Source organism: Triturus cristatus, chromosome 6 (genome assembly GCF_964204655.1).
Source record: "Triturus cristatus chromosome 6, aTriCri1.1, whole genome shotgun sequence".
In the NCBI taxonomy this organism is placed as follows: Eukaryota; Metazoa; Chordata; class Amphibia; order Caudata; family Salamandridae; genus Triturus; species Triturus cristatus.
The window spans coordinates 1,726,344,082-1,726,370,129 of record NC_140589.1 but is presented as its reverse complement, the minus strand read 5'-3'; the positions used below and the strand labels follow the sequence as shown (position 1 = coordinate 1,726,370,129).

The window sequence follows — 26,048 nt, the reverse complement described above, 5'->3', positions numbered from 1 at the left end:
CATGGGTTTACACCTGAGGATGAACAAGTGGCAAGAGTATGATTGAGAACGATGAGTTCAGAACTGGTGAAAATAGTAGGTCCCGGCAATGTCTTCCTAAGTGATTTGGGGTATTAACCTGGCAACAAGCACAAAACAAAGCATGTGACATGACTGCAAGGCCATGTAGCACACCTAACCTTGGAAGCATCCTACAGTGTTGTCAGATGTGCCATGGTGAGGGTTGCAACCCTTGATGCAAGTGAAATGTAGAATACTGTTGTTTCTACTTAACACTTTTTACCACTATCTTGAGGTTTACTACCAATCTTAATGGGATTTAACAGTACCCAATACAGTGGTACTTATTTTATTCACTCTAGTAGAATGAAAGGCTGTTGGCAGCCACATGTCAAACCAGTTCATTCCTAACCAAATACGAACCTCAGAGTAATCTCATCAGTTATAGCTGCTGGTCAAGTGTATCTACTGGTAAACTATGACCTAGATTGCTAAGGCACCTTGCGCAGAGAATATCTACGTGTACCAACACTATAACTTGTCTGAGTCAATTCAGTCTGTTCATGTACGTGTTAAGAAAAGATCTAGGAGAAATGTGCAGCTCACAGGTGTCAATAATTCTAAAACATCTCATCTGGTTAATATGTCTGCTGCAAAGCACTGTGTCTGCGTGTAACCTCCAGATCCCGTGTTCGAATCCTAGCAGCTCTGAGGGGGCAGTCAAAGGGCAGGAGCAGATCATAGGAAAGGAAGCGAGTAAGATTGAGGGACTCAAAGGCAGCACTGACAGGGCATTGCCATGTTGAGGCTGGGAGGCTTGGGATGTGTTAATTAGTTTTTAGGTCTCGCCTGACCCAGCGCATGCGCTGGTCTGGCGAGACTTATTGAGAGGGCGCCAAAAAGTGCTACCAGGCCAGCCTAGAGCTACAGTGCATGTGCGCGGGCGCGCGCGCCGCACTTTACCACGATTACTTTGATGTTTGATCGTGATCGCGATCACTTTAACTTTCGCGGCCGCACGGCTGCTTGGCATAGCCAATAGGTCTCGCTTTTGGGACCTTATAAGTATTTAGTTATGCAACTGTTGCATGGCTAAAAACGTATAAGATCCCAAAGGCGAGTCCTATTGGCTATGCCAATGCTTGTTTTTCTTTTTTAATGGGAGGGATCATATTTAATGTTACTGTTGATTTACCTGCCTGCAGCAGGCACACATGCATGGGTCTCCCATATCTCGCAGATCGCTTGTACAGCATGCCTTATTAAGTTCAAAATAGCATCGATTTGTAAATGTTGGCCACGTTTTTAAGTATCTGATTTACCAGTGCTGGCCACTTTTCTTCCGGTGCTTGGGCCTACTGTCTGTCCCAGACTGACCCTGTTGGGGATGCTAAGCCGGTGAGCAGTCTTGCAATAAAGCATTATTGTAGGTTTACAATGAAGAAGTTACCTTGAATACTCATGTGTCTGGTGCATTTTAAACTGTACTCTCTGGGCAACTTGAAACCGGTGCAAACATCTCAGTACAAAGGACACAGGCAGTATGCAGTAGGGGCCTGTCAGCTGCCAGGTTGTCCCTGTAGTTGACAACCAGACTAATTGTCAACAGCAATTATGTCACAACAGGCGCCAGAAATGCCTATTTTGTATTGCACTTTATTTTTGTGGTCTCATACAATAATGGTCATTGTATTATGATACATGAACAAAACTGGTACATACCTTCTGAGTGTTTCCAGTGGTTCCTTGTGGGTAATGATCCCAGTGTCTGGGTCTACAGTGGTGAGAATGCATCTATGGAAATGACAAACACAGCATTCCTCTTTAAACATAAACTCGCTCAAATAAATGGAAAACTGACCCAAAAGTGTGCTGTTAGATACTTATGGTAGTAATCATTAACAGAAGGGTTCTATGTTTTAACAATATGTGAATTGGTGGATTAAACAAAATAAAAATGTAGGGACCTACTCACAAAGGCATGTTGGAGTCCATAAAGTCAGACTCCTAAAGCACGTTTTCACACATTCTTGCACGCCTTTGTGAATTAGCCCAAAATATCTAACATGGAAATAAAATGTGCATATCCATATAATATTAGTACAAATAAAATAACTGTACCTTCTTTGGACTTATACTAAGTTTTGGACGGACTCACAGAGGCATGTTAGACTGCTGTTGTGTTACTTCCAGTACTTCTAAATGCCTTTGTTTATCAGTCTGAAAGGGTTTCCTTACCTGGGGCAGGCCATCACTCTCCTCAGTTCCGCACTGCCAATAATGAGTTCAGCCTGGAATCCTAGTGCAAACATCAAGAAAAGAGATGATCACGTGGCAGGCTTTCTCACACATGCCCCATCATTTCTAGCCTCGGTATTAAGGCGTTTACCAGACAGGTGCCTATCTCTTTAAGAATAAAAATAGATGCTTTTGTCTGCCAGAGTGTCTTTTGCATGTCTCACAATTCGTTTTCTCACACTTGCACGAGACAGGATTTTTTTTCTTTGAGACATACCTCAAATCTGGAAAATATGGCACCAGGATATGGTAACTAAAATGTATCTGTCAATACTATTTAGAATATAATATTTCTGTTAGATGACGTTTTTCTAATAATATTCTGACAACCTACAGCTGTTACCTCATGTCTATAGGAGGCATTTATGATAAAATATAGTACGGAATGAATTTTACTTTGTTTACAAAAAAATAAGAAAAATGGGCATATATAAAATGTTTTTTTGTTTTTTTTAAATGGAGCTGTAAAGATGTTCTGTGACGTATATTTTAACAATAGTTTCTACCTACAAATAAGGACCTGATTCTAAGTGCCCCAGTTGATGATCCAACATTAATGCACCCGATAAAACCAATATCCGCGAAACAATGCATATTGCATCATAAATGTAAGGCTTTCAAAGGCCAGGATTACGGGTGCCCCTGTGGCAGAACCAAAATGGATTGCGCAAGACAAAATCTGGCACGCCAGGGTTCCGTATTTATCTGGTGTGATCCACATCTCAGAGAACAAGTCTTCAAAATTGGGCAAGTCATGTGCATTTTGGCACTTTACACAACAAAAACCTCCTGCCCCAGTGTTCCTGGTCATTCTTCCTCAGTAAAAATCTATCGGTGGGTTTGACTCGCTGATACCTACCTGGGGGGAAATCGCTCAGTCGCATGTTTCTCATAACTTCTCATAACTCATAATTCCGACCTCTGAACAAAGTGGGGTTTGCACATGGGTTGAAATTTCCGGCCCAGTTTTTTCAGTGGCAAAATGGGGCACACCATGAGGGTTGTGGTGATTTCTATGCCACAATCTGCAAATAACTGTATTTTATGGGCATTGCTCCTCTGTAAGTATCAGTAGGTTTGATCTGCTCATATTTATCTGGGGAAAATTGTAGTGGTGCGGACTTTATCACACTTGTTAATTTTCAACAGAAATAAACGCTTCATAACTCCTGATTGCAAGCGCTGCACAACAGGGGGTCTCTGAGGCGGCTGAATGTTTGGGACTAGTTGCAATCATGGCCACAGCGAAGCAACAACACACAAACATGTACTGCCAGGAAAAAGGGTGACCCTTGAAAACATGAAAAAGTCACCGTTACACAATTAATAGACAGAAGATAAAAGTACAACAGAGTTGAGAAAGATGCTACCACTATTATAGCCTTATAGCCCGCCGTAGCGGGCTATACCGGCTGTTAAAGGCCCGCTGCAGCGTTAAAGGCCCGAGCCGAAGGCGAGGGACTTTAACAAAGCAGAGGGACTTTAAAAGCCGGTATAGCCCTCCTACGAAGGGCTATAAGGCTATTAGAACATTCTGCCACTAGAGGGCAGAATGTTCTAACAAAACGAAGCCTTCAGGGAGCGCGAGGGGATTCAAATCCCCTCAGGCTGCCTGAAGCCTTTGTTCACAGCCAGAGCTGTGAACAAAGACACATTGGAATGTTGGTGCTCCGGGCATATACCAGCCATTATAAGCCCGGAGCACCCCATTGTTTCTCAATGGAGCTCCCAACATTCCAATGTTCTAAATGCTCCTATATGGGTTCAGCTTTATGTTTTCTGCTCTGTGCCATATCTATCAGCGGGGTATGCTCAGGCGAATTTACTGACTTTGAGGTCATAAGTTATAAGGCTATAAGACTTTGAGGTCATAAGGTTATAAGGCTATAAGACTTTGAGGTCATAAGGTTATAAGGCTATAAGACTTTGAGGTGATAAAGTTATAAGGCTATAAGACTTTGAGGTCATAAGGTTATAAGGCTATAAGACTTTGAGGTCATAAGGTTATAAGGCTAAAAGGTTATAATTATTATTTCAGGTGGGTAGTTCTTCCCTCAACTTATATTCCAATTTCTTACAAATTGAAAGCTAACGGCTTTAAAAATACCTAACCTGACTATGTACATCTATGAGTTCAGGACACTATAACTGTACTATAAAAAAGTGTCTAGAGACAATTTCATAAAACTGTAAAATGCTGGAGAGATAAAGGGATTGAATGTAAAAGAGCATCTAAACCATGATGATGACATATGACAAAAAGCCACACGGGCCACATTGTGAGTTAGAAAAGTTGAGCCAACCTTTGTAGGGTTCGTATCTAAAATCTGCATCACACAAATTTAAGCAGATAAATAACTTTACTCAAACAGCTGTTATTGGCATTTGAGCTACTTGTTTGCAAAAAATCCTGCTGTAATTCAGTTTTTAAAGAGAAGGATGATTTTCCTTGCTGCACCATGGGCTGCTCAAGGGTTTATATTTAAAGTCCTGGGAAGATAGCATTGGCAAAGCCACAAGTATGGCTTTATTATATATACATTTATTTATTGTAGGTGGAAGTGATTCTTCATTCATTGGCGAGTTTGTGTATGTGGTTCTAGGGATGGGTGAGTGGGTCAATGAGACAATGAGTAAATAGTCCAGTAATGCAAACGGATGGATAATTGGGTCAGTGATTACACTGATTGGTGAATACACAAGTGCATACATGGATCAGTGATTACACTGATTGGTGAATACACAAGTGCATACATGGATGAAAGGCAATTGTTAAAAAATGTTACATAGACTTAACACATAGCTTGCAATCAACAGAGTACGATGGAAGGGATCTCTTGCACTACAGGTGAATGGATGCCCTCAAAATGCCAAGAATTGCCACCATGGTAGTAGTGCCAGCATTGTGACAGAGGTAGGTGTCATTGTGCATGGGTTCTGTTACCTCACTTTCACTAAAACTAAAGACTTTGGGGCATGGACGGAGAGGTCACTTGGCAGTTACAACTTAGGCCGCCGGAATCTCAGGCGCTTGTGAATTGATTCTGCTTTACACCAACAGGACCAACCCTCTGATCTATGCTTGTGGCACTAGCAGGCCATTTCAGCTCCTGCTTTCCTGCAGAGTCCGAAGTAGAGCCTATTAAGATTTATTACACTTCTCCGTTGTCTAATACTGTGGAATTTGTCAAAAATGAGTTGCCATAAATGTGCGTGTTAAAATGAGACACTTTAATAGCCTTCTGTTGTGTATGATAATGATGCACGTTATATACAAGTTATGCCTGCCTGTACACAACCATGACTGTATTTAACTTTAGAAAGAATATGTCTGATAGGTAACGGGACTAGAATGCAGATTGGTTGAATGGTAATGCTAACAAACGTCCCTACGCTGGATCGGGTTTTCTCCCAAATTCATCTCTATTATTTCTTTACTTTACTCTCATCCTCAGGCCTCCATTTTTGTTAACGGGATGACCTCGGATTATTTCTCGCTGCGCAGAGGAGTGCGACAAGGCTGTCCTCTTTCTCCCCTACTTTTTGTTCTACCCTTGGAACCCTTCCTTACTAAAATTCATTTGGACAATAGTATTTCTGGTTTTAAATTTGGTTCGCGTCAGGTTAAACTCTCGGTCTATGCTGACGATATTCTTTTTTATTGCTCTGATCCTGCTTCCTCTATTCCCTCTTTTCTTAATCAGATGTCTTCCGTTTCCACGGTCTCTGGTTATCGTCTAAATGCTGATAAGTGCGAGATTGTACCTTTAAACCCTATTTGTCAAAAGCATCTTTTTTCCCAAACTGGTTTCTCATGGCAGCCGTCTAAGATCGAATATCTGGGTGTTTGGTTCGCTCCTCTCCTGTCGGACACGCTTAAACTTAATTTTGATTATGTTTTCAAGAAAATGGACACGGCTAGTCATCGCTGGCACCCGCTTTTTCTATCCTGGTGGGGTCGGCTCAATTCTATAAAAATGATGTTATCCCCTCTTCTTCTCTATACCATTTCCATGCTCCCAGTCCACATTCCAGTTTCCCTCTTTAGGCAGATTGACTCCCTGTTTCTGAAATTCTTATGGAATGGCAAGCGGTCTCGGATAGCTTTGACTTTGTTGCGCAAGGATAAGGCTCAATCTGGTGTGCGTTTTCCGGACTTCAAAGAGTATCATCGAGCTTTTTCTCTGAAACAATCATCTCGGTGGTTCTCTTCTGATCTTCCGCTCTACCCACCCCTCTGGTTAAGCATGGAAGCTTTCTTTCTATCCCCCTTTACCTTTCGCGAGTTTTTATCCTTCACGTCTTCTTTAGTTCGCTTTCGTACGCCTGTTATTTCTTACTCCCGTACTCTCCTATTCCCTTACCTATCATCATCTTATCCTTCCCTCCTTTCCATTCGCGAACAACCGATATGGCACAACTCTCTCATCAAAATTCATAATCGCACCATATTTTGGAAGACATGGCATTCTCGAGGATTGTGTTGGATCTCTCAATTAATTTCCCAAGATACTCCCCTTTCTTTCCAAGAACTTCAATCCTCTTTCTCATTGCCCTCTTCTGCTCGATCGCAATATAATCTTCTTCCAGTCTTGATCTCATATCTTCGCTCTTTAGCATTATCTACCGACATTCCTCTAGAATGCAAAGCCACCTCTTTACTACTGGAGGCGTCTCCCTCAGCCTCTGCTATTTATAACTCCTTTCGATACTCCACTGGCAGACTAAAATCTAAACTCGAGGTTGCATGGGAATTGGATCTTTCTCAAGACTGGCCAATACCTTTTTGGGACAAAATATGGGCTAAGCTTCATAAGACCTCTAGAGCTGCTAACACTACCCAAACCCTTTACTTTATTTATAATAGAACTTTATGTACTCCACATGTTTTATCTCGTTTTTCATCTGACTCGTCCCCTATTTGTTGGTCCTGTTCCTGTCCCATTGCGGATCTCAAACACATGTTGTTTGAATGTCCTCCTATTTCCAAATTCTGGCATTTAGTTTGGACGCACCTACAAAAAATATTCCAATTTCAAATCCCTTTTTCTCCTGTACAAGTTTTTCTGGGCTCCCTATCACCGTCCCTTTTGCAATCTCCTTCCCATTATTTATTACCTGACCTCCTAATTGCTGTAGCTCTACACACCATTACTTCTAACTGGAAGCAGGCTGCAAATGTCTCCTACAACTCGTGGTGGAATGCAGTTTGCTTCCATCACCGCTTAGATACTAATTACGTTTCTCCCATCTCCCTAGCAGTCAAGCGTGACTTGCTTTGGCTCCCTCTGGTATCCTATCTCTCCTCCTTTGCTCCAACGCACGCCCCTCCAGGCCCTGACACAGTTGAGGTGCGTAAGCCACCATGATAGTCTTGTTTCTCTATTGCCTCTTTGTTACGTTTCACTATATTATATTATATGGTATTTTCATTCATAAAATAGCTTCTGTTCATGTATTCCGCATGCTTGTTATTTTTGTTTTTAATGAGAGTTTCTATTGAAGTGCTTAATCTTTGTATTTGCTTATTATGATGATTATACCTTGTTCCCCTTCCCTTTCTCCTCCCCTTCTTATTTCTTTAATAAATTCAAACTTAAAAAAAAAAATGCTAACAAACGTGTGCTCGATCGCCGTGTTTTTGTTCAGAAACTGTTTTTTTGTGTAATAGAGGAGAAAATTAAAGTTTTTACTTCTCCGATGCACTCATTATAATTGCAGCTGTGAGGAAACATGACCTTGTAGAGATCTGACGTGGAAGGAAGGAGAAGAACGGAGTATTAGCTTTAAAGAATGCCATATGCTTCAGCAAAGGGGCATTGTTTCCACATTTTTTGTAGCTATGCAGGAGCTGAGCATAAGTGACCCCTCCTCACTCTATAAGACATCATTGCCAATAAAGGTATATAAGGTACCTATGCAGGGCCTGCCTTAGTCACACTGACCAGTTGGGGAGGAGAGATGCTGAATGACTGAGCTCCTTCTTCTGATCTATAACAACATAATGTTAGATGCCTGACATCATCTCAGACACTTTAGATACATTTTAAGCCTATGTAAACATTTAGGGGCCCATTGCGATGTCGGGCGGATTGCCACTGACAGGCTGTTGGTGGTGGTCCTTCCGACATCGGAAACAGCGGTCAGACCTCCGCATTACGATGAGGTCGGTCAGACCGCTGTAGGCTGGGGGAAAGACCTATGCCTCCGACAGGACAGACAGATAATCCCCAAATGGCAGCAGTGCCTGCTCAGGCACCGCCGTCAGGATTATGATGTCTGTTTCCGACAGCCTTTCCATGTTGGCCTTTCCGATGTGGAAAGGTTGTCGGAAAGTGACTTTGGGGGACCTAGCAGGGCCCCTGTCTTCCCGTGGCCTCCGCTATAAGGCCTGGGGGACACCTGCAGTGCCCCCCCCAAACATCCATGCCCCTTGTGGCAGGCATCGGATGATGCCTGCCACATGGTGCATGTATGTTTTAAAAGTGTATTTTCTCTGTTGAGGCTTGTGCTGCAGCCCGCAGCACAAGCTGCAATAGAAGACATACACTTTCCGACCACCGTGGAGGCGGTCGAATCATAATATGGGAAGCGGGACCGCCGATTCCTTGTTGGGCGGTCCCATTTCTGCTTCAATCTCTAATCGGCCGCCATGTCTTCATTTTAAGCCTCTGGAATGTGATGAAATATGATTGGGATTGATCTCACATTTGCTCTAATTTTCAAATAATCTGCTGAGTTGTTTATAATAATTATAATCGTCCTAATACAGATGAATAGATAATAATTATAAATAATCATAAGACTTTAAAATACCAATCATTGTGTGTGGGTACTGGTTTAGGATAACAATGGCAGGCTGCATTTGACCTTCAAACAGGAGATTCTCTGACATGTATGGCTAATTCCCAACATTTTCGTCTAATAGAGCATTAATCAGTACAGGAGCTGTGAAAGACACCTGCCAGCTCTTCTTTTCTTCAAAAATGGTATAGTTCCTTTTGGGGCCAAGGGAATCTCCCAGGGGTGATCCAAATACACTGGGTAAATACAATACTGCAATATACATGTATTGCTATATAAATTCAGGCCCCACTCAGATAAACTGCATTTCCTAAGGATACACTGCATCTACTAACTTGTGGACCAAACAACTAACTGCAGGATATATAAATGTATACGAGTGCTTCAGACAGAGCCCGTGTGACCAAAAAATCCTTAAATGTGTACAGTTTCTTACAACTGCTGCCTCACATGTTAACAATTTTCTGTTGGTACAGAGTTGGTACAGAGCAGCAAACGCGGACAAAGGAAAGGAAGCAAAAAAAAGGAAACTTCTTTCTATGTGGACTCTCATGTCCCATTTGTACCATCCAAATGTCCATATGCCTTAAGGCAATGGTGAGACTTCTTAAATCATGAATGACAGTCACAATCAACCTACGGCTGATAACTTGGCGCAACAGCAAATAACTAGTGAGAATTCTGATGGGTGTCATTTAAAACCATTGAGGAGGGGGGTAAGTCCCTTGTCCCTCCCTATACAGATTGCAAAAGTTCCTTGAGACAGCTTAACTTGTCTCTGTTCTTTGTAAAAAGGCAGCTGTAAAACATTCTAAACGAGTATTGGCAAAGCCAACAGGTCTTCTTCAATGTTTAGATGCATGCAAGCAGCATTTACAAATACGTCAGTTGGAAACTATTTGATTCCCCTGTGATGTGGTAGGTAGGTAGGTAGGTAGGTAGGCTATTCATAGAAAATCAACAAATCACAATTCTAAAATATTGTATACAGTGCTTTCTGTCTTAATGTTGCCCTATGAAATGCCACCAGCGTACTGATTTTTTCACACTGACCTACAAAAATATAGCTGAGTATTGACTAGCAGTAAATAGTCACAGTAGGTATATATAAATATATATATATTAACTGAAAAAAACATAGGTTTCAGGCACGTTATAGTTAGTTGGACATTTCACTCGTACAAAACCATAGAAATTCCGGCGTTATAGTTAGTTCAGCTAACTGTAACTCGCGCCCCAGCAATGCACTGCTGATGACGTCAAATATTACATCATTCATGACATGGTCAGTGACATCATTGATGACATCACTGATGACATGTCAAATGACATCACTGATGACATCATCCAGTGACTGTGTGTTTCTGTAAAGTTTAAATTTGTTTTATATATATGCCAAGCTGTATTGAGGAATGAGTGGGTGTATAAGTGTCTGTATGGAGGATTTAGTTGGTACGTGACTGACTGTATAAGTGAGTGATTAAATGTGTCTTACTGAATGCATGGGTTAGTGACTAAACTGTGTGAAAGTCTGTATCAGTCTGTCTGTTGTTTTGTAAGCTGCTGCACGGGTTGGTGAGTAGCTGCATGAGTGTCTATATGGGTTATTGATTGCTTGCCTGAGTATTTGTATGGCTGCCTGATTGTGTGTGTGGGCGGGTGGGAGGTGTGTGACATCTGTGCATAGATGTGTGAGTGGTTGATTCACTGGGTGTATGGGTTCAAGAGTGCATGTGGAAACAGCTGTATTGGTGGGTGAGTGTGTGTATGGGTGTGTTGGTGAGTGAATGGATGTCTCAGTGGTACATGTGCAAGTAACTACATATGTAAAAGGCAGTATATGTGAGCGATGGTGTATATAAATAACTGTATGTGAGAGTCAGTAATTGTGAGAGTGGTTGCATGGGTGAGTGTGTATTTGTATCAGTGATTCTATAAGAGATTAATTATGTGTTAATATCTGTATGAATAAGTGAGGTGGTGTCTGTATAACTGTATAGGTGAGTAAATGGAAGTATGATTTATTCTTTGCATAACTGACTAAGTGTGTGAGTAACTCTGGATATGTGGCAGTGTGTGAGTGTCTGTATAGGTAAATGAGTGCATATTATAGTGTTGTATTGATAAGTGACTGTATGTATGAGTGACTGTATGGGTGAATGAATGGATGTCCATTTTTGCGAAAATGGTAGTCTGTATTTAGAGTGGGTGCATCAAAGGTTATATTTAGGTGTGAGGAGGTGCATCAGATTTTCATATGGATGATGTCATCAGTGATGTCATTTGAGATGTCATCAGTGATGTCATCAGTGATGTCACTGACCATGTCATGAATGATGTAATATGTGATGTCATCAGCAGTGCATTGCGGGGGCGCGAGTTATAGTTAGCTGAACTAACTATAACGCTGGAATTTCTATGGTTTTGTACGAGTGAAATGTCCAACTAACTATAACGTGCCTGAAACCTATGGTTTTTTCAGTTAATTTCTATGGTTTTTTAAAACGCTAATTTCTAACTATAACGTGCCTGAAACCTATGTTTTTTTCAGTGAATTTCTATGGTTTTTTAAATGCTAATTTCTAACTATAACGTACCTGAAACCTATGGTTTTTCCAGTGAATTTCAAAGGTTTTTTAAATGAAAATTTGTAAGTCTAATGTACCTCAATCCTATGTTTTTTTTATTTTCTCTCTCTATATAAATACATATATATATTCTAAAAAATTGTGAATAATTTTTAGTTAGGAAAACTATATTCATCCTTTTTTTTTTTTTTGAATATTATACAGAAGTCACGCACCCTTCGCGCACCCTACACGATGGCTGCGCGCATTCCGGTAGCCATTTTGAAAAGTCGCGCTGGTGTTGCGACTTTGGCGTAGTTTGTAAAGTATGAAATATCTTTAAATTAATTATAAATAAAAGTTTTCCTTTAAGTGTTTGTCTAAATATATTAATAAAAGTATTTTTAAAGTATTATTTTCAATATAATTTTGACTAAAAATGATTCGATTATTATTGGATTCGGAGGTTAGGAGGGATGGCCATTTTGCTCGATCTGTTTTGTAAGATTTTTTGGTCTAGTCAGGTGGACACCCTCCTCCGGATGAGGTACGGCTTGAGGATTCTATTCAAAAGGTGAGGAATCTACAGGCAGAAGTATCCATCAGAAGAGCAAGTTACTTACCTTCGGTGATGCTTTTTCTGGTGGATACAGTATCTGCCTTTGGATTCCTTACTGTCCCACCCGCCTCCCTGTTGTCTACATGTTTCTACCAAAAAGATGCTTTTACTGTTTGGCATGAATGTTTTTAATATGTCTTAATCATGCTTATGTTTTAATAGTGAGAAATGCTTGATCTGTTGCTTTTTCTTTATGCCTTTATTGGTTATGCATTTGTGTGTATATATATATATATATATATATTTATATATATATATATATACACATATATATATATATATTATATATATATATACATAAATATATATATATATATTTAGTATACTATGTATACATGTGAAAATGTGTCGGTCCACCTGTTTACCTCGGTGGCATGGAAAAAATGGTTGGAACTGACGTCAGCACGCCGACAAGGTCCTCTTATGGCTCCTATGACGTCATACAGTGTCCCGAGCGGAGCTGTGCTATTATGACATTGTCGTCGACGTGGGAGAGCTAGGAAAGAATTTTCGCAGAATTCTGGCGCTGGGGATATTCACTTAAGTGTTCAGGCTAGTCCTTTGGGAGCAACTGTTTATGATGCAACTCCAGAAACCGAAACCAGTGATCTGAGGGCAGAGGCCCTGCAGATGGCACACGAGGTGGGGAGCCCAGTCGTGTGCACCGGCGGGGCAGCGAAGTGACAAGCACCACTACCCTCAAAAAAAGTAACGAGGGCATTTAACACAGGATCTTCTCTTTGTATCTGGCGGGAACAACAAGGTTAAAATCCCCTAGTTCCAAAATGTAGAATTAGTGCTACAACGGTCGTCAAGAGGACCAGCGATGGATGCCACTTCTGCCTTCCGTTCACTGGAGGCGGCACATGGGTCACGCGGTACGGTCATACTAAGGTGGGACGCACACTCGTTGACCTCTCATGGCACTGCTCCACACTTCGGGGAAAACGCTTTCCATTAGCTGTGTTTTCTGATGACGCGTCGTGCCGGCCCCGTCCAACAGCAGAACCCCTTTAGATCCAAACAGACTCTTCCACTCTCTCACCGGAAGTGAAACCAGGCCACGCAGACACTTTCACAATACAACAGCCAGAAATGAACTTTTCGGTTAAAAAAACACATCCCTTTCTCCTAATTTATCACATAAACGACTCACTGAAGAACAGGGGCCAGCTTCGATCGGTAAACAGCCGTTACAACGACTTTTTTACTTCGCAATACCATTACAACGCATGCATTACCACGCATGCGTTGTACATCCCGAAGTCATTAATACGCATTTTTTTAGAACGCATGGTCATTTACCACGCATGCCTTTTACAACGAATTTTGTTGGCAGGAACCACGAGGAGAGACGAACCACGAGGAGTGAGACGTAAGGGGAATTGGGCATGTGGTGGTGGTTACTTTTCTAGGGTTTAGGGTAGCGCAGTGGTGTTTGGGTAGTGTAGGGGGTCGTGCTGGGGTAGTGTTTTCGGGTTTAGGGTAGTACAGTGGTGTGTGTGTAGTGTAGGGGGTCATGCTGGGGGTAGTGTTTTAGTGTTTAGGGCAGTGCAGTGGTGTTTGTGTACTGTAGGGGTCGTGCTGGGGGTAGTGTTTTAGGATTTAGGGCAGTGCAGTGGTGTATGGGTAGTGTAGGGGGTCGTGCTGGGGGTAGTGGTTTAGGGTAGTGCAGCGGTGTTTGGGTAGTGTAGGGGGTCGTGATGGCAGTAGTGTTTTAGGGTTTAGGGTAGTGGAGTGGTGTTTGGGTAGTGTATGGGGTCGTGCTGAGGGTAGATTTAGGGTTTAGGGTAGTGCAGTGGTGTTTGGGTAGTGTAGGGGGAAGTGTTTTAGGGTTTAGGGGAGTGCAGTGGTGTTTGTGTAGTGTAGGGGTCGTGCTGGGGTAGATTTTTAGGGTTTAGGGTAGTGCAGTGGTGTTTGTGTAGTGTAGGGGGTTGTGTTTTAGGGTTTAGGGTAGTGCAGAGGTCTTTGGGTAGTGTAGGGGTCGTGCTGGGGGCCGTGGTTTAGGGTAGTGCAGTGGTCTTTGGGTAGTGGAGGGGGTCGTGCTGGGGTAGTGTTTTAGCGTTTAGGGCAGTGCAGTGGTGTTCGGGTAGTGTAGGGGGTCATGCTGGGGGTGGTGTTTTAGGGTTTAGGGCAGTGCAGTGGTGTTCGGGTAGTGTAGGGGGTCGTGCTGGGGTGGTGTTTTAGGGTTTAGGGCAATGCAGTGGTGTTCGGGCAGTGTAGGGGGCCGTGCTGGGGGTGGTGTTTTAGGGTTTAGGGCAGAGCAGTGGTGTTCGGGCAGTGTAGGGGGTTATTCAGGGGGGTGGAGTTTTAGGGTTTAGGGCAGTGCAGTGGTGTTCGGGCAGTGTAGGGGGTCGTGCAGCGGGGTGGTGTTTTAGGGTTTAGGGCAGTGCAGTGGTGTTCGGGTAGTGTAGGGGGTCGTGCAGCGGGGTGGTGTTTTAGGGTTTAGGGCAGTGCAGTGGTGTTCGGGCAGTGTAGGGGGTCATGCAGGGGAGTGGTGTTTTAGGGTTTAGGGCAGTGCAGTGGTGTTCGGGCAGTGTAGGGGGTTGTGCAGGGGGTTGGTGTTTTAGGGTTTAGGGCAGTGCAGTGGTGTTCGGACAGTGTAGGGGGTCGTGCTGGGGTAGTGGTTTAGGGCAGTGCAGTGGTGTTCGGGCAGTGTAGGGGTTGTGTAGGGGGTGGTGTTTTAGGGTTTAGGGCAGTGCAGTGGTGTTCGGGCAGTGTAGGGGGTCGTGCAGGGGGTGGTGTTTTAGGGTTTAGGGAAGTGCAGTGGTGTTCGGGCAATGTATGGGGTCGTGCAGGTGGTGGTGTTTTAGGGTTTAGGGCAGTGCAGTGGTGTTCGGGCAGTGTAGGGGGTCATGCAGGTGGTGGTGTTTTAGGGTTCAGGGCAGTGCAGTGGTGTTCGGGCAGTGTAGGGGGTCGTGCAGGGGGTGGTGTTTTAGGGTTCAGGGCTGTGCAGTGTAGTGTTGTTCGGGCAGTGTAGGGGGTCGTGCAGGGGGTGGTGTTTTAGGGTTTAGGGCAGTGCAGTGGTGCTTGGGCAGTGTAGGGGTCATGCAGGTGGTGGTGTTTTAGGGTTTAGGGCAGTGCAGTGGTGTTCGGGCAGTGTAGGGGGTCATGCAGGTGGTGGTGTTTTAGGGTTCAGGGCAGTGCAGTGGTGTTCGGGCAGTGTAGGGGGTCGTGCAGGTGGTGGTGTTTAGGGTTCAGGGCTCTGCAGTGTAGTGGTGTTCGGGCAGTGTAGGGGGTCGTGCAGGGGGTGGTGTTTTAGGGTTCAGGGCTGTGCAGTGTAGTGTTGTTCGGGCAGTGTATGGGGTCGTGCAGGGGTTGGTGTTTTAGGGTTCAGTGCAGTGGTGTTCGGGCATGGTAGGGGGTCGTGCAGGGGATGGTGTTTTAGGGTTCAGGGCAGTGCAGTGGTGTTCGGGCAGTGTAGGGAGTCGTGCAGGGGGGTGGTGTTTTAGGGTTCAGACCAGTGCAGTGGTGTTCGGGACAGTGTAGGGTGTAATGCAGGAGGGTGGTGTTTTAGGGTTCAGGGCAGTGCAGTGGTGTTCAGGCAGTGTAGGGGGTCGTGCAGAGGGGTGGTGTTGTAGGGTTCAGGGCAGTGCAGTGGTGTACGGGCAGTGTAGGGGGTCGTGCTGGGGTGGTGTTTTAGGGTTCAGCGCAGTGCAGTGGTGTTCAAGCCGTGTAGGGGGTCAAGCATGGGGGGGTGTTTTAGGGTTCAGGGCAGTGCAGTGGTGTTCGGGCAGTGTAAGGGGTCGTGCAGGGGAGTGGTGTTTTAGGGTTTAGGGCAGTGCAGTGGTGTTCAGTCAGTGTAGAGGGTTGTGCAGGGGGGTGGTGTTTTAGGGTTTAGGGCAGTGCAGTGGTGTTCGGGCAGTGTAGGGGGTTGTGCAGGGGGTGGTGTTTTAGGGTTCAGGGCAGTGCAGTGGTGTTTGGGCAGTGTAGGGGGTCGTGCAGGGGGTGGTGTTTTAGGGTTCAGGGCAGTGCAGTGGTGTTCAGGCAGTGTAGGGGGTCTTGCAGGGAGTGGTGTTTTAGAGTTCAGGGCAGTGTAGGGGGTCGTGCAGGGGGTGGTGTTTTAGGGTTCAAGGCTGTGCAGTATAGTGGTGTTCGGGCAGTGTAGGGGGTCGTGCAGGGGGTGGTGTTTTAGGGTTCAGGGCAGTGTAGTGGTGTTCGGGCAGTGTAGGGGGTCGTGCAGGGGGTGGTGTTTTAGGGTTTAGGGCAGTGCAGTGGTGTTCGGGCAGTGTAGGGGGTCGTGCTGGGGGTGGTGTTTTAGGGTTCAGGGCAGTGCAGTGGTGTTCGGGCAGTGTAGGGGGTCGTGCAGGGGGTGGTGTTTTAGGGTTCAAGACTGTGCAGAATAGTGGTGTTCGGGCAGTGTAGGGGGTCGTGCAGGGGGTGGTGTTTTAGGGTTCAGGGCAGTGCAGTGGTGTTCGGGCAGTGTAGGGGGTCGTGCAGGGGTGGTGTTTTAGTGTTCAGGGCAATGGTGTTCGGGCAGTGTAGGGGGTCGTGCAGGGGGGGTGTTTTAGGTTTTAGGGCAGTGCAGTGGTTTTCGGGCAGTGTAGGGGAACGTGCAGGGTGTGGTGTTTTAGGGTTTAGGGTAGTGCAGTGGTGTTTGTGTAGTGAACAGCGCATGTGCTGCATCGCTAGGCGAGACCTTAAAAGCATTGCACCAAGATGGCTGCCAACACTTCCTGGATTGAAGTGTTGGCAGCCAATTAAAACCAAGCTTGTGCTTGTGTAGTTAGGTCCGCCACAGATATATAAAGATTTTTTTCCTTTAATATCTCAAAAACTACAGAGCGGATTTCCACTATTTAAAAAGAGGACGCTTTCCGAACCAAGCACTACCTTTTTGGCAAATTTGGTGTAATTCCGTTTAGCAGTTTGAGCTGTAGCCGTGTCCAAAGTTTCCTATGGGAAATTGATTTTCCGACCTCTATATTTTTAATTTCTCACGAACTACTGAACGGATTTACACCATTTAACCAAAAGGGCTCTTTCTGAACCAAGGGCTACCTTTTAGCAATATTTGGTATTATTCCGTTCAGCAGTTCGGGCTATAGCTGTGTCTAAAGTTTCCTATGGAAAATACCATGGAGAAAACACGTTTTCGGACCCCCCTTTTATCTCGGCCTCCGCTTGGCGAATCACCCCGAAACTTTCAAGGCAGGAGCTGACCAGAGCACCCCACTAGTTTTGAAAGTTTCGTGATGATTCGTCAAACGACGCCAAAGTTATTGGGAAAACAAAAATGCTTTTCCTATGGGAAATAGGTTCTAACTATAACTACCTACTGGCGACCGCCAGTAGGTTATATATATATATATACATATAAACACAATACATTTAAACGTACATATATATATACATACACATATACACTACATATATACGTACATATATATACATATACAGATACATACACATATATACATACATACACACATATATACATACATATAAATACACACACACACATATATATACATATATATGTGTGTGTGTGTGTGCGTGTATTTGTTTTTGTGCAGTATGTGAATGTCATTTAAGGCTTGAAGAGTGCTGTTGAGATGGCCTATGAGTGTTAAACAGAAGAGACTGTGGGGAAGTTCTTGAATCAGGGAGCTGTGGTTTTCTTGGGTTTAATTGACCCTGCCGTATTAGTTGTGTGTTGTTATGTTGTTATGGATGGGGTGGTGGTCTGACCAGAATCGGAAACAGGCTTTTTGAATAGTCTATGTATGGAATGTTACAGCCCACTTTGTTGTCGTTAGAGTGACATCTTTAATATATTTTTTGTATGGATCAGTAGGAAGTTTTTAAATTCCTATGATAGGTGTTGTGTAGTCAGGTTCTGTGTATGAGGTGATGCATGAGGACTAGAAATGTCTTTGAGGAAAATAAAAATTATGAGGCATGTGTGTCCCCATGTGCCCCCCCAACGCTTATGTGCACATGCATGTAACCTATGCATTTCCTCTCCATGGCCTGTCTATCATGATGCTTATACTATAACGTGGCCTGCCATCATTCAGTCTCCCATGAGAGAAACGACAAATCTGTATCGAGGCCTACACGTTTTTCATCATGTTTTCCTGCACCACATAAAAACCCGTGTTTTGTGGCTCAGCCAGACCCGAGAAGAGGTTTCAGGCCTCAGCTGTAGCTGCGTATCCTTGGCCTTGCACACTTGGGCCTCAGCCAAAGGGGCCCTGTCAGAGGTGCCGAGACAGTATTGAGCACGGTTATCTGCTTACTCCTACAGAGCCGCATTCCTGCCTGGAGAAGGAGGGATCAACATAACCCATCAGCAAAGGAGAAAGCCTAGCCTTACTGTCTCTGTTTGTGAGATTGCAAAGCTCACGTCAGTAAACAGCCCATAGCCCCCATGTAAGGCCTCTGCAGTAAATTAAGTAAATGAAGAAATAGATGCCACATCGGCTCTTGGTGATGGGCAACCTTTGTCACAAATCAGTCCCTGCTCCAGACATCAGATATCAGATAAAACAAGATGTGCTGGTCGTCCTGACACCGAAGGCCTCACTCACTGAAGGCCTCACTTCCAGACTTCCCGGTTGCATAGCAACCCTTCCCCACGTCAGTTACACCACGTCATGCTTGAGTTGAACACAAGTAAGGCAAAGTTCCAGTACAATTCCAGCAGATCACGCAACCCCCTCCAGGTACCCACCCACCTATGACAAAATACCCATTATCATCAAGTAAACGCCCACTAGGACGCCCACCTTCACACCTTCTTACACGCCCACATGCTCTTATCTCATTCTCTTTTGCTCTTTTCGCTTACGTACATTATGGAGATGTATATATACTGTACTCTGTGAATAATGTTTTGAGAATACTTTTGAGACCCTTCCAGATCCCTTGTGGTGATGGTAATATTCTCCCTATGACTCGAGTTATTGGAATAAAGCCCTTTTTGAACCTGATACCACAGACTCAGCCTCTTGCTTTATGCATGATCCTATTGATATTCTGAAATTCAGAGAGCGTAATATTTTATTTACGACATAATGGCGCCCGAACAGGGACAATTCTCTTTCCCCACACGCCGGAGATGAAGGTACAGTTTTGCCCCCTTCCACAGCTGTGACGGACTTCAAGTACGTACGTCGCGGGTTTTCCCGCCAACTCCCTCAGGCCAACGAAGGAGACGGACTGCGACCAGGCATCCATACGAGGCGGTGAGGAACGCAGATTGTCCTAACCCAGAGCGCACCTGCGAGAGAGCTGTGTCCAAGGTTTCTGGAGATCCACCTAAGATACGCCATTCCCCGCGCAGCGTCAAGTTTCGGAGGCCTTCGACTTCAAGTTCAAGTTCAAGTTCAAGTTCCGCTTCCCGGTGAGTTTTCTCATGGGGGTTGCAATCAAGACGGGTTCTCACTTGTGAGACCTGTATGTTCAAGTGCATGCAGCTAGAGTTATAGGAAATAGAGATCTCAAAGTATTCAAAGTGCACCGATATACCTGTATGAATGTTATTGTCCTAGTCAGGTTCAGTTAGGTTTGAATGTGTCAGGTTTTATGTAAGTTTGTTTTATTATAGTTTTTGTTTTTACAGCGCTATTGTGATTTTTGTTCTTTGGCTACATTCCAACATGCCGTTATTTTCGAAACTACGTAAAATATGTACCAGAAAAGGTGTACTAGAGGAACCAGTTAACATTCCGCCTAGGGACACACCTGGACATTTCATGTACTGTAAGCATGGTTTAGATGCCGTGTTGTTTTTAGAACTATGGGTAGATTACACGAAGGATTTAGAGACAAAATATAGATGGCCTATCACGGGAACATGGGATGCGGAAAGCATTATGAAAGTAGAGGAAGAAATATGGAAGAGAAAATCTAGACCTGCTCAGAAGGATGCCATTGAGTTGTGGCGTAAGGAGTCACATAGAAGAACAGAACAAGAGTCCCACAAAATAGAGAGAAGTAAGGATGAATCTGAAAAAGCCAAAGAAAAGAAATTACGGGAGGAAGGGGAACGAGTAAAAAGAGAGCAGACTGAAAGAGAAATGAATACTGTCGTTGCTGGTATTTACCCCGTCCTTTCAGAGGAACTAGCGAAAGTGACTCCAGTAGAAAGACCCATTAGAGTGCCTCCGCCAGTACCCCGAAAATTAAAAACAGCATCCGACAGTTTTATTGACACCTATCTAGAGGAATCCCCACCAGCCTACGTGGACGGATCTTTCCCTGCACCCCCAACGCCAGAACAGCTCCAGGAGCGCGATGACGGCGGGGAGGGGGGATCCGGGACAGCGGGTGTCGACAGTAAAAGTAGACATCCCCAAATGTATATATGATCCAGACCCAGGAAAGGGCAGGATGCTTGTGTTTTCACTACGGCTTAGACGAGCAGTCACAGATCTGGAAAAACTACCAGATATGGATAAACATCTAAAGGAAATGTACACATTCATAAGAACAGGGGAAGGTCCTGAGAGCATAGCAGATGCTATACAAAATAGAAAAGTGGTTGTTAAGAATTACATCCTTCGCTTCCTAATTAATTGTCTGATCAGAGAAAAAGACGAAGGAAACGGGGATGTAGACCATCGTTATACTGGTTGGAGTGATCGCATAGATGCCGGTCAGCATGATAAATCAGGACAGACTGACAACATGTTGACCAAAATCCGAAAAGCAATAATAGCGTCACACGAAGCAGGACCGCACGATAAAGCTGCTTTATCATCTGATGATGAAGCAGGGGACCAAGATAAAATGCAATACGTGGGCCATGCCCGACGATTCGAGAAACCGAAAGGCCTGAATTACCGTAAACAGGGAACGGCTATAAAAAAGAGATTGTCCCTTGAAAATTTGTTCCAAATCACCGACAAAGCGGTGAATGAATGGTTAGGTAATGAACAGCCCTTAACCCCAACCGAACTTGAATTAGCACGATCAGCCACCCTGTGGGTATCCCAATACGATTTATATAATAATGATGTCGTAGCACAGACGTTTTTGAGCCTTCCTCCGAATGAACAGCGCTTAGCTGGTGTTTACATGGTCCAACATTTAATAACGTTATATGAAAGTCAGTACTCTGGTCCTGGTATATTGTATAGGTTGCTGGACGACATAATACTAGACAGATAGATGAACTTGGGTACTGAACTGATTAATGTCATCTTGGATCAGCGACACAAATATATAGTATATGTAACTAGATCCCTGCTTCCCGTTCCACCCCAGGTTAAGGGGCAGGCATACGACAAACTGAACCCCCTACGAGAGGTACATCCTGTAAAGGATGCAAACAATGAACTACAACGGGTGTATGTCTACACCCCACTGTCAAAATTAGAGATACTGGAAATGAAAAAGATGTTGCCCTCCCATGACAAAGACCCGGGGGGTTTTCACAGGGAATTAAAAGACATTCTCCGCTTAGGGGAATATACATATGCGGACGTTCTAAAGTTATTAAAAGTACTATTGCCTGCTGGTATTTACGAGAAGCTTAAAGAAAAAGACTGGGAGGTGGGAGAGAGCAAGGTTAGCTGGGATGTGTTGCAAACAGAAGAAAATGCAAGAGGCCCGGGGGTTGGTCTGGGTCCCCGAGCTAAAGAATTACCTGAACTCCTTGTACAAGTTTTGCCAAGATTATTAATTACCAAGAAAGAAGACTGGGATGCTATTTCAGCTTGTAAACAGAAGCCAGACGAGGACACTAGCGATTTTTATTCTAGGTTTGAGAAATGTTTTACTATCAACAGTGGCCTTAAGCCCGGTAGTGATTCATATCCCCATCTTTTTGTGAGCAAATTAGTAGAAAATTCCATACCTGAGGTAAAGTATAGAGTACTGAAGGTTGAGAGTACTTGGCAAGCAAACAGCCCTTCCCAAATGTTACAGATGTTACAGTATCACCAGAACAGAATTAGAGAGGAACATGACCAAGAAAAGAGACGCATGAAAGACACAAAGATGAAGATGCTGGTGGCCCAATCGACACCGGCAAACACAAATGCAAGCACGAACAAGAATAGCACGAAACAAAATAGTGGGACTTGTAATTATTGCAAGAAGCCAGGCCACTTCGTAAATGAGTGTGCAGTGCTGAAAAACAATATAGCGATAGGTAAAACAAAGCCTCGTCAATATCCTCCCAAGGACAGTAACACACATCAGACATCAGACACGTTTCCACCGCCGCCACCGTCCGTCCATGCACCTGCACCAGCCCGAGCTACAACACAAATGTATGAGCACGCTCAAAACAACTATCCAGAATACCAAGCATATTCATGAAGCTGCCCAGAGAGGGAATTCGACCTGCCCCTCATTCCAGTTCCTGTGGACCAAGTGGGTCCCTATGTACATGCACGGTTACTGGGACAAAATAAAAAGTTTTTGATTGACACTGGGGCTAGTAGAACTACCATTAGTCATTCCGAGGTGCCCGGGGCACCCCTCTCGGGCTCAAAGAGTGTATCCCTGGGATTTTCGGGTAGACCTATTGTTAATGAGGTTTCAAAACCAGTCTCCTTAGGAGTTGGTCCACTGATACATACTACAGACTTACTACTTACTAAATCATGTCCGGAAAACTTGCTCGGTATAAAAACATTAAAAGAACTAGGAGCAGTAATCTGTTGCTCACCAGAAGGAGTGCGACTGTATTTACGTGATTTCAAGGGACATTTTGTAATGAAAGATATTGACATCAGGCTCCGAGACGTACCACAGCACCTATGGGCACAAGGCCCAACTGACGTAGGTTACATGAACATTACACCACACCAGGTCACCCTAAAGGAAGGTGTAGTGCTACCACGGATTAGACAATACAAAATACCACCCGAGGCTGAAGTGGGTTTACTAAAAATAATAGATGACCTGATTGCACAAGGGGTGGTGATTGAGACTGATTCGAATATATGTAATTCACCGGTCCTTCCTATTCTTAAAAGAACTGACCCCAATATACCGACTGTATATAGATTAGTTGTGGACCTGCGAGAGTTAAACAAATGTGTGGTACCACAGTACCCTGTGGTCCCGGACATCTCTTCGATATTGACTGCCATTGATGCGAATGCTACGTTCTTTACAGTGATAGATCTGAAGAACGCATTTTTCAGTATTCCAATACATCCGGACAGCCAATATCTTTTCGGTTTCAGTTTAAAAGGTCGCAGCTTCAGATTCACGAGAGCACCACAGGGCTTCACGGAAAGTCCTAGCATTTATAGTCAGGCACTGAAAAGACAACTAGACAGTATTCATATGCCTAGCTCTACAGCACTGATACAGTATGTCGATGACATTCTCATCACTGCACGATCGGACCATGATTGTGAAGATGCTTCCCTGATGGTTTTACATTTCCTGGCTGACAAGGGGCACAAAGTGTCCCCTTCGAAGTTGCAATTCTGTGAACAGCAAGTGGCGTACCTTGGGCACTTGCTATCCAAGGAGGGTAGGAGACTGACACCTGAGCGTATACAATTAATTTCAGGTCTTTCACAGCCCACGACACAAAAGGAGGTACGTGCATTCATTGGCCTCACTTCATATTGCAGGCAGTGGATTCCCCAGTATGCTTACATAGCCAAGCCCCTAATACAGTTGACGACACAGGAGGCAGCCTCTACGAAAGTCCTCCCTTGGACACAAGAACACACTGTGGCATTTGAAGAATTAAAGAGAGCTTTATGTCAAGCACCAGTTTTAGCGATCCCTGATTACAACAAATCGTTTATGCTTTTTGTAACAGAGCGGGATGGAACAGCACTATCTGTCCTCACACAAGATCATGCAGGAAAACACAAGCCCTGTGCTTATTTTTCTAGTACATTGGACCCAGTAGCACAGGCTTTGCCTGCGTTGCAGCAACGGCCTTAGCCATAAGACAAAGTGACTCGATAGTGCTGGGCCACCCCCTGACAGTACAAGTCCCGCACGCAGTGGAGGTTCTCTTGAACCGGACACAAACCCAACACCTGACTGTAGCTAGACTGACAGGCTATGAGCTGACATTATTCCAACCACACATAGAGATCAGACGATGCAACATACTGAATCCCGCTACTCTATTGCCCTCCAGTACAGAAAGCCTTTCCCCACACGACTGTGTTGAAGTAATACATACCGTGACTAAGCCAAGACAAGACTTGACAGACGTTGCACTTCCAGACCCTGACCTAACACTATATGTTGACGGTTCATGCATGAGGACAGGGGCGGGAGAATTAGTGGCAGCATATGCAGTGACTACTGATACTGAAATAATAGAGACTAAAAGAATAGACATATTGTCAGCACAAGCAGCAGAGCTCATCGCCCTAACACAAGCATGCATAAGAGCTGAGCACCTGAAAGTAAACATTTACACCGACTCCCAATATGCATATGGGGTAGTTCATGATTTCGGGGTGCTCTGGCGAGAAAGAGGGTTCTTGACCTCTCATGGGGCCAAGATACAGCATGGCCCCCTTATTCAAGCCCTTCTGGAAGCGATACATTTACCAACAGCCATAGCTATCCTAAAATGCAAAGCACATACTAGAGCCACAGATACCATTTCCCAAGGCAATGATCTGGCAGACCGAACTGCTAAACAGACAGCTCAGACCCCACTAGACATGACAAAGTCACAGGTACCATCAGTGTCCAAAGCCATGACAGTTAGGGATCCTTCCAAGGATGTACAAGACATACAGACACATGCAACTCTAGACGAACTAAAGAAATGGTCGGAACAAGGAGGGGTACTGACTGATCAGGGTTGGATGACTAAGGGCAAATCCACATGGTTTCTTCCTGATTCGATGGTACAAGTGATCATAAATACCGCACATAGTCCTGCACACTTAGGAGAGAAAGCAATGCTAGACAGCCTACAGAATATATGGTTCAACAAGCACCTGCGTGCAGCAGCGAAACAAAAGGTCAGGACATGTATGATCTGTTGCCAATTCAATCCAGGTAAAGGCATTCTGATGGAACAAGGTGGATTCCATCCACCTGACCATCCTTTTGAGGTCCTCCAAATGGATTATATCCAAATGAATAGATGTAGAGGTTACAAATATGTCCTGGTAGTAGTATGTTCATTATCAAGGTGGACCGAAGCTTATCCAGTCCCTGATTATACTGCTGTAACTACCGCCAGACAATTGGTACGAGAGTTTTTCCCACGTTATTCCGACAACGGTCAGCCTTTCTCCTCTGAACTCATGAAACAAGTGTCCCTTCTGTTAGGGTATACCTGGAAGTTCCATTGTGTGCGACATCCTGAAGCAGCAGGCCTTGTAGAAAGACACAATCAGACCTTAAAAATAAAACTAGCAAAGATATGCGCAGACAAAGGTGTAGATTGGATGGTAGCCCTGCCGGTTGCCCTCTTTTACATGCGAATGGTAGCCCATTCTAGAACAGGCTTATCTCCCTATGAAGTGGTTTTCGGTAGACCACCGAATATGTGGGGCACTCCAATGCCTAAAAAAATCACTGATGTTGATAGCAACATGCTGACAGATTACCTGGCTTCCTTGATGTCTGCACTACTCTCTTGTCGTTCGCAGGTTGCCGCCGCTTTCCCTGACAACACCCAGGTCAAAGAATACTCGATCGCTCCTGGCGACTATGTGCTGATCCGGAACTTTGATAGATCAAGCCCTCTTGAGCCGAGGTGGAAGACGCCGAAATTGGTGTTGCTAACCACAAGGACCGCCGTTAAAGTCGAGGGACGGAAAGGATGGATACATCTTCATCATTGTAAACGTTACTTCGGG

At 44.4% G+C, this 26,048-nt stretch overlaps 1 protein-coding gene across 1 annotated transcript in view; it reads right to left on the bottom strand.

The window, feature by feature from the left end:
- Positions 1-26,048, bottom strand: part of LOC146821880 (mitochondrial amidoxime-reducing component 1-like) — a 146,883-nt gene that overhangs the window by 5,989 nt on the left and 114,846 nt on the right. Inside the window, exons 5-7 of the mRNA XM_085609393.1 lie at positions 5,815-5,823; positions 2,239-2,291; positions 1,723-1,794 (exon numbers count right to left, since the gene is read on the bottom strand). Coding sequence (XP_085465519.1) covers positions 1,723-1,794; positions 2,239-2,291; positions 5,815-5,823 — 134 coding nt within the window. The remainder of the gene's footprint in view (positions 1-1,722; positions 1,795-2,238; positions 2,292-5,814; positions 5,824-26,048) is intronic.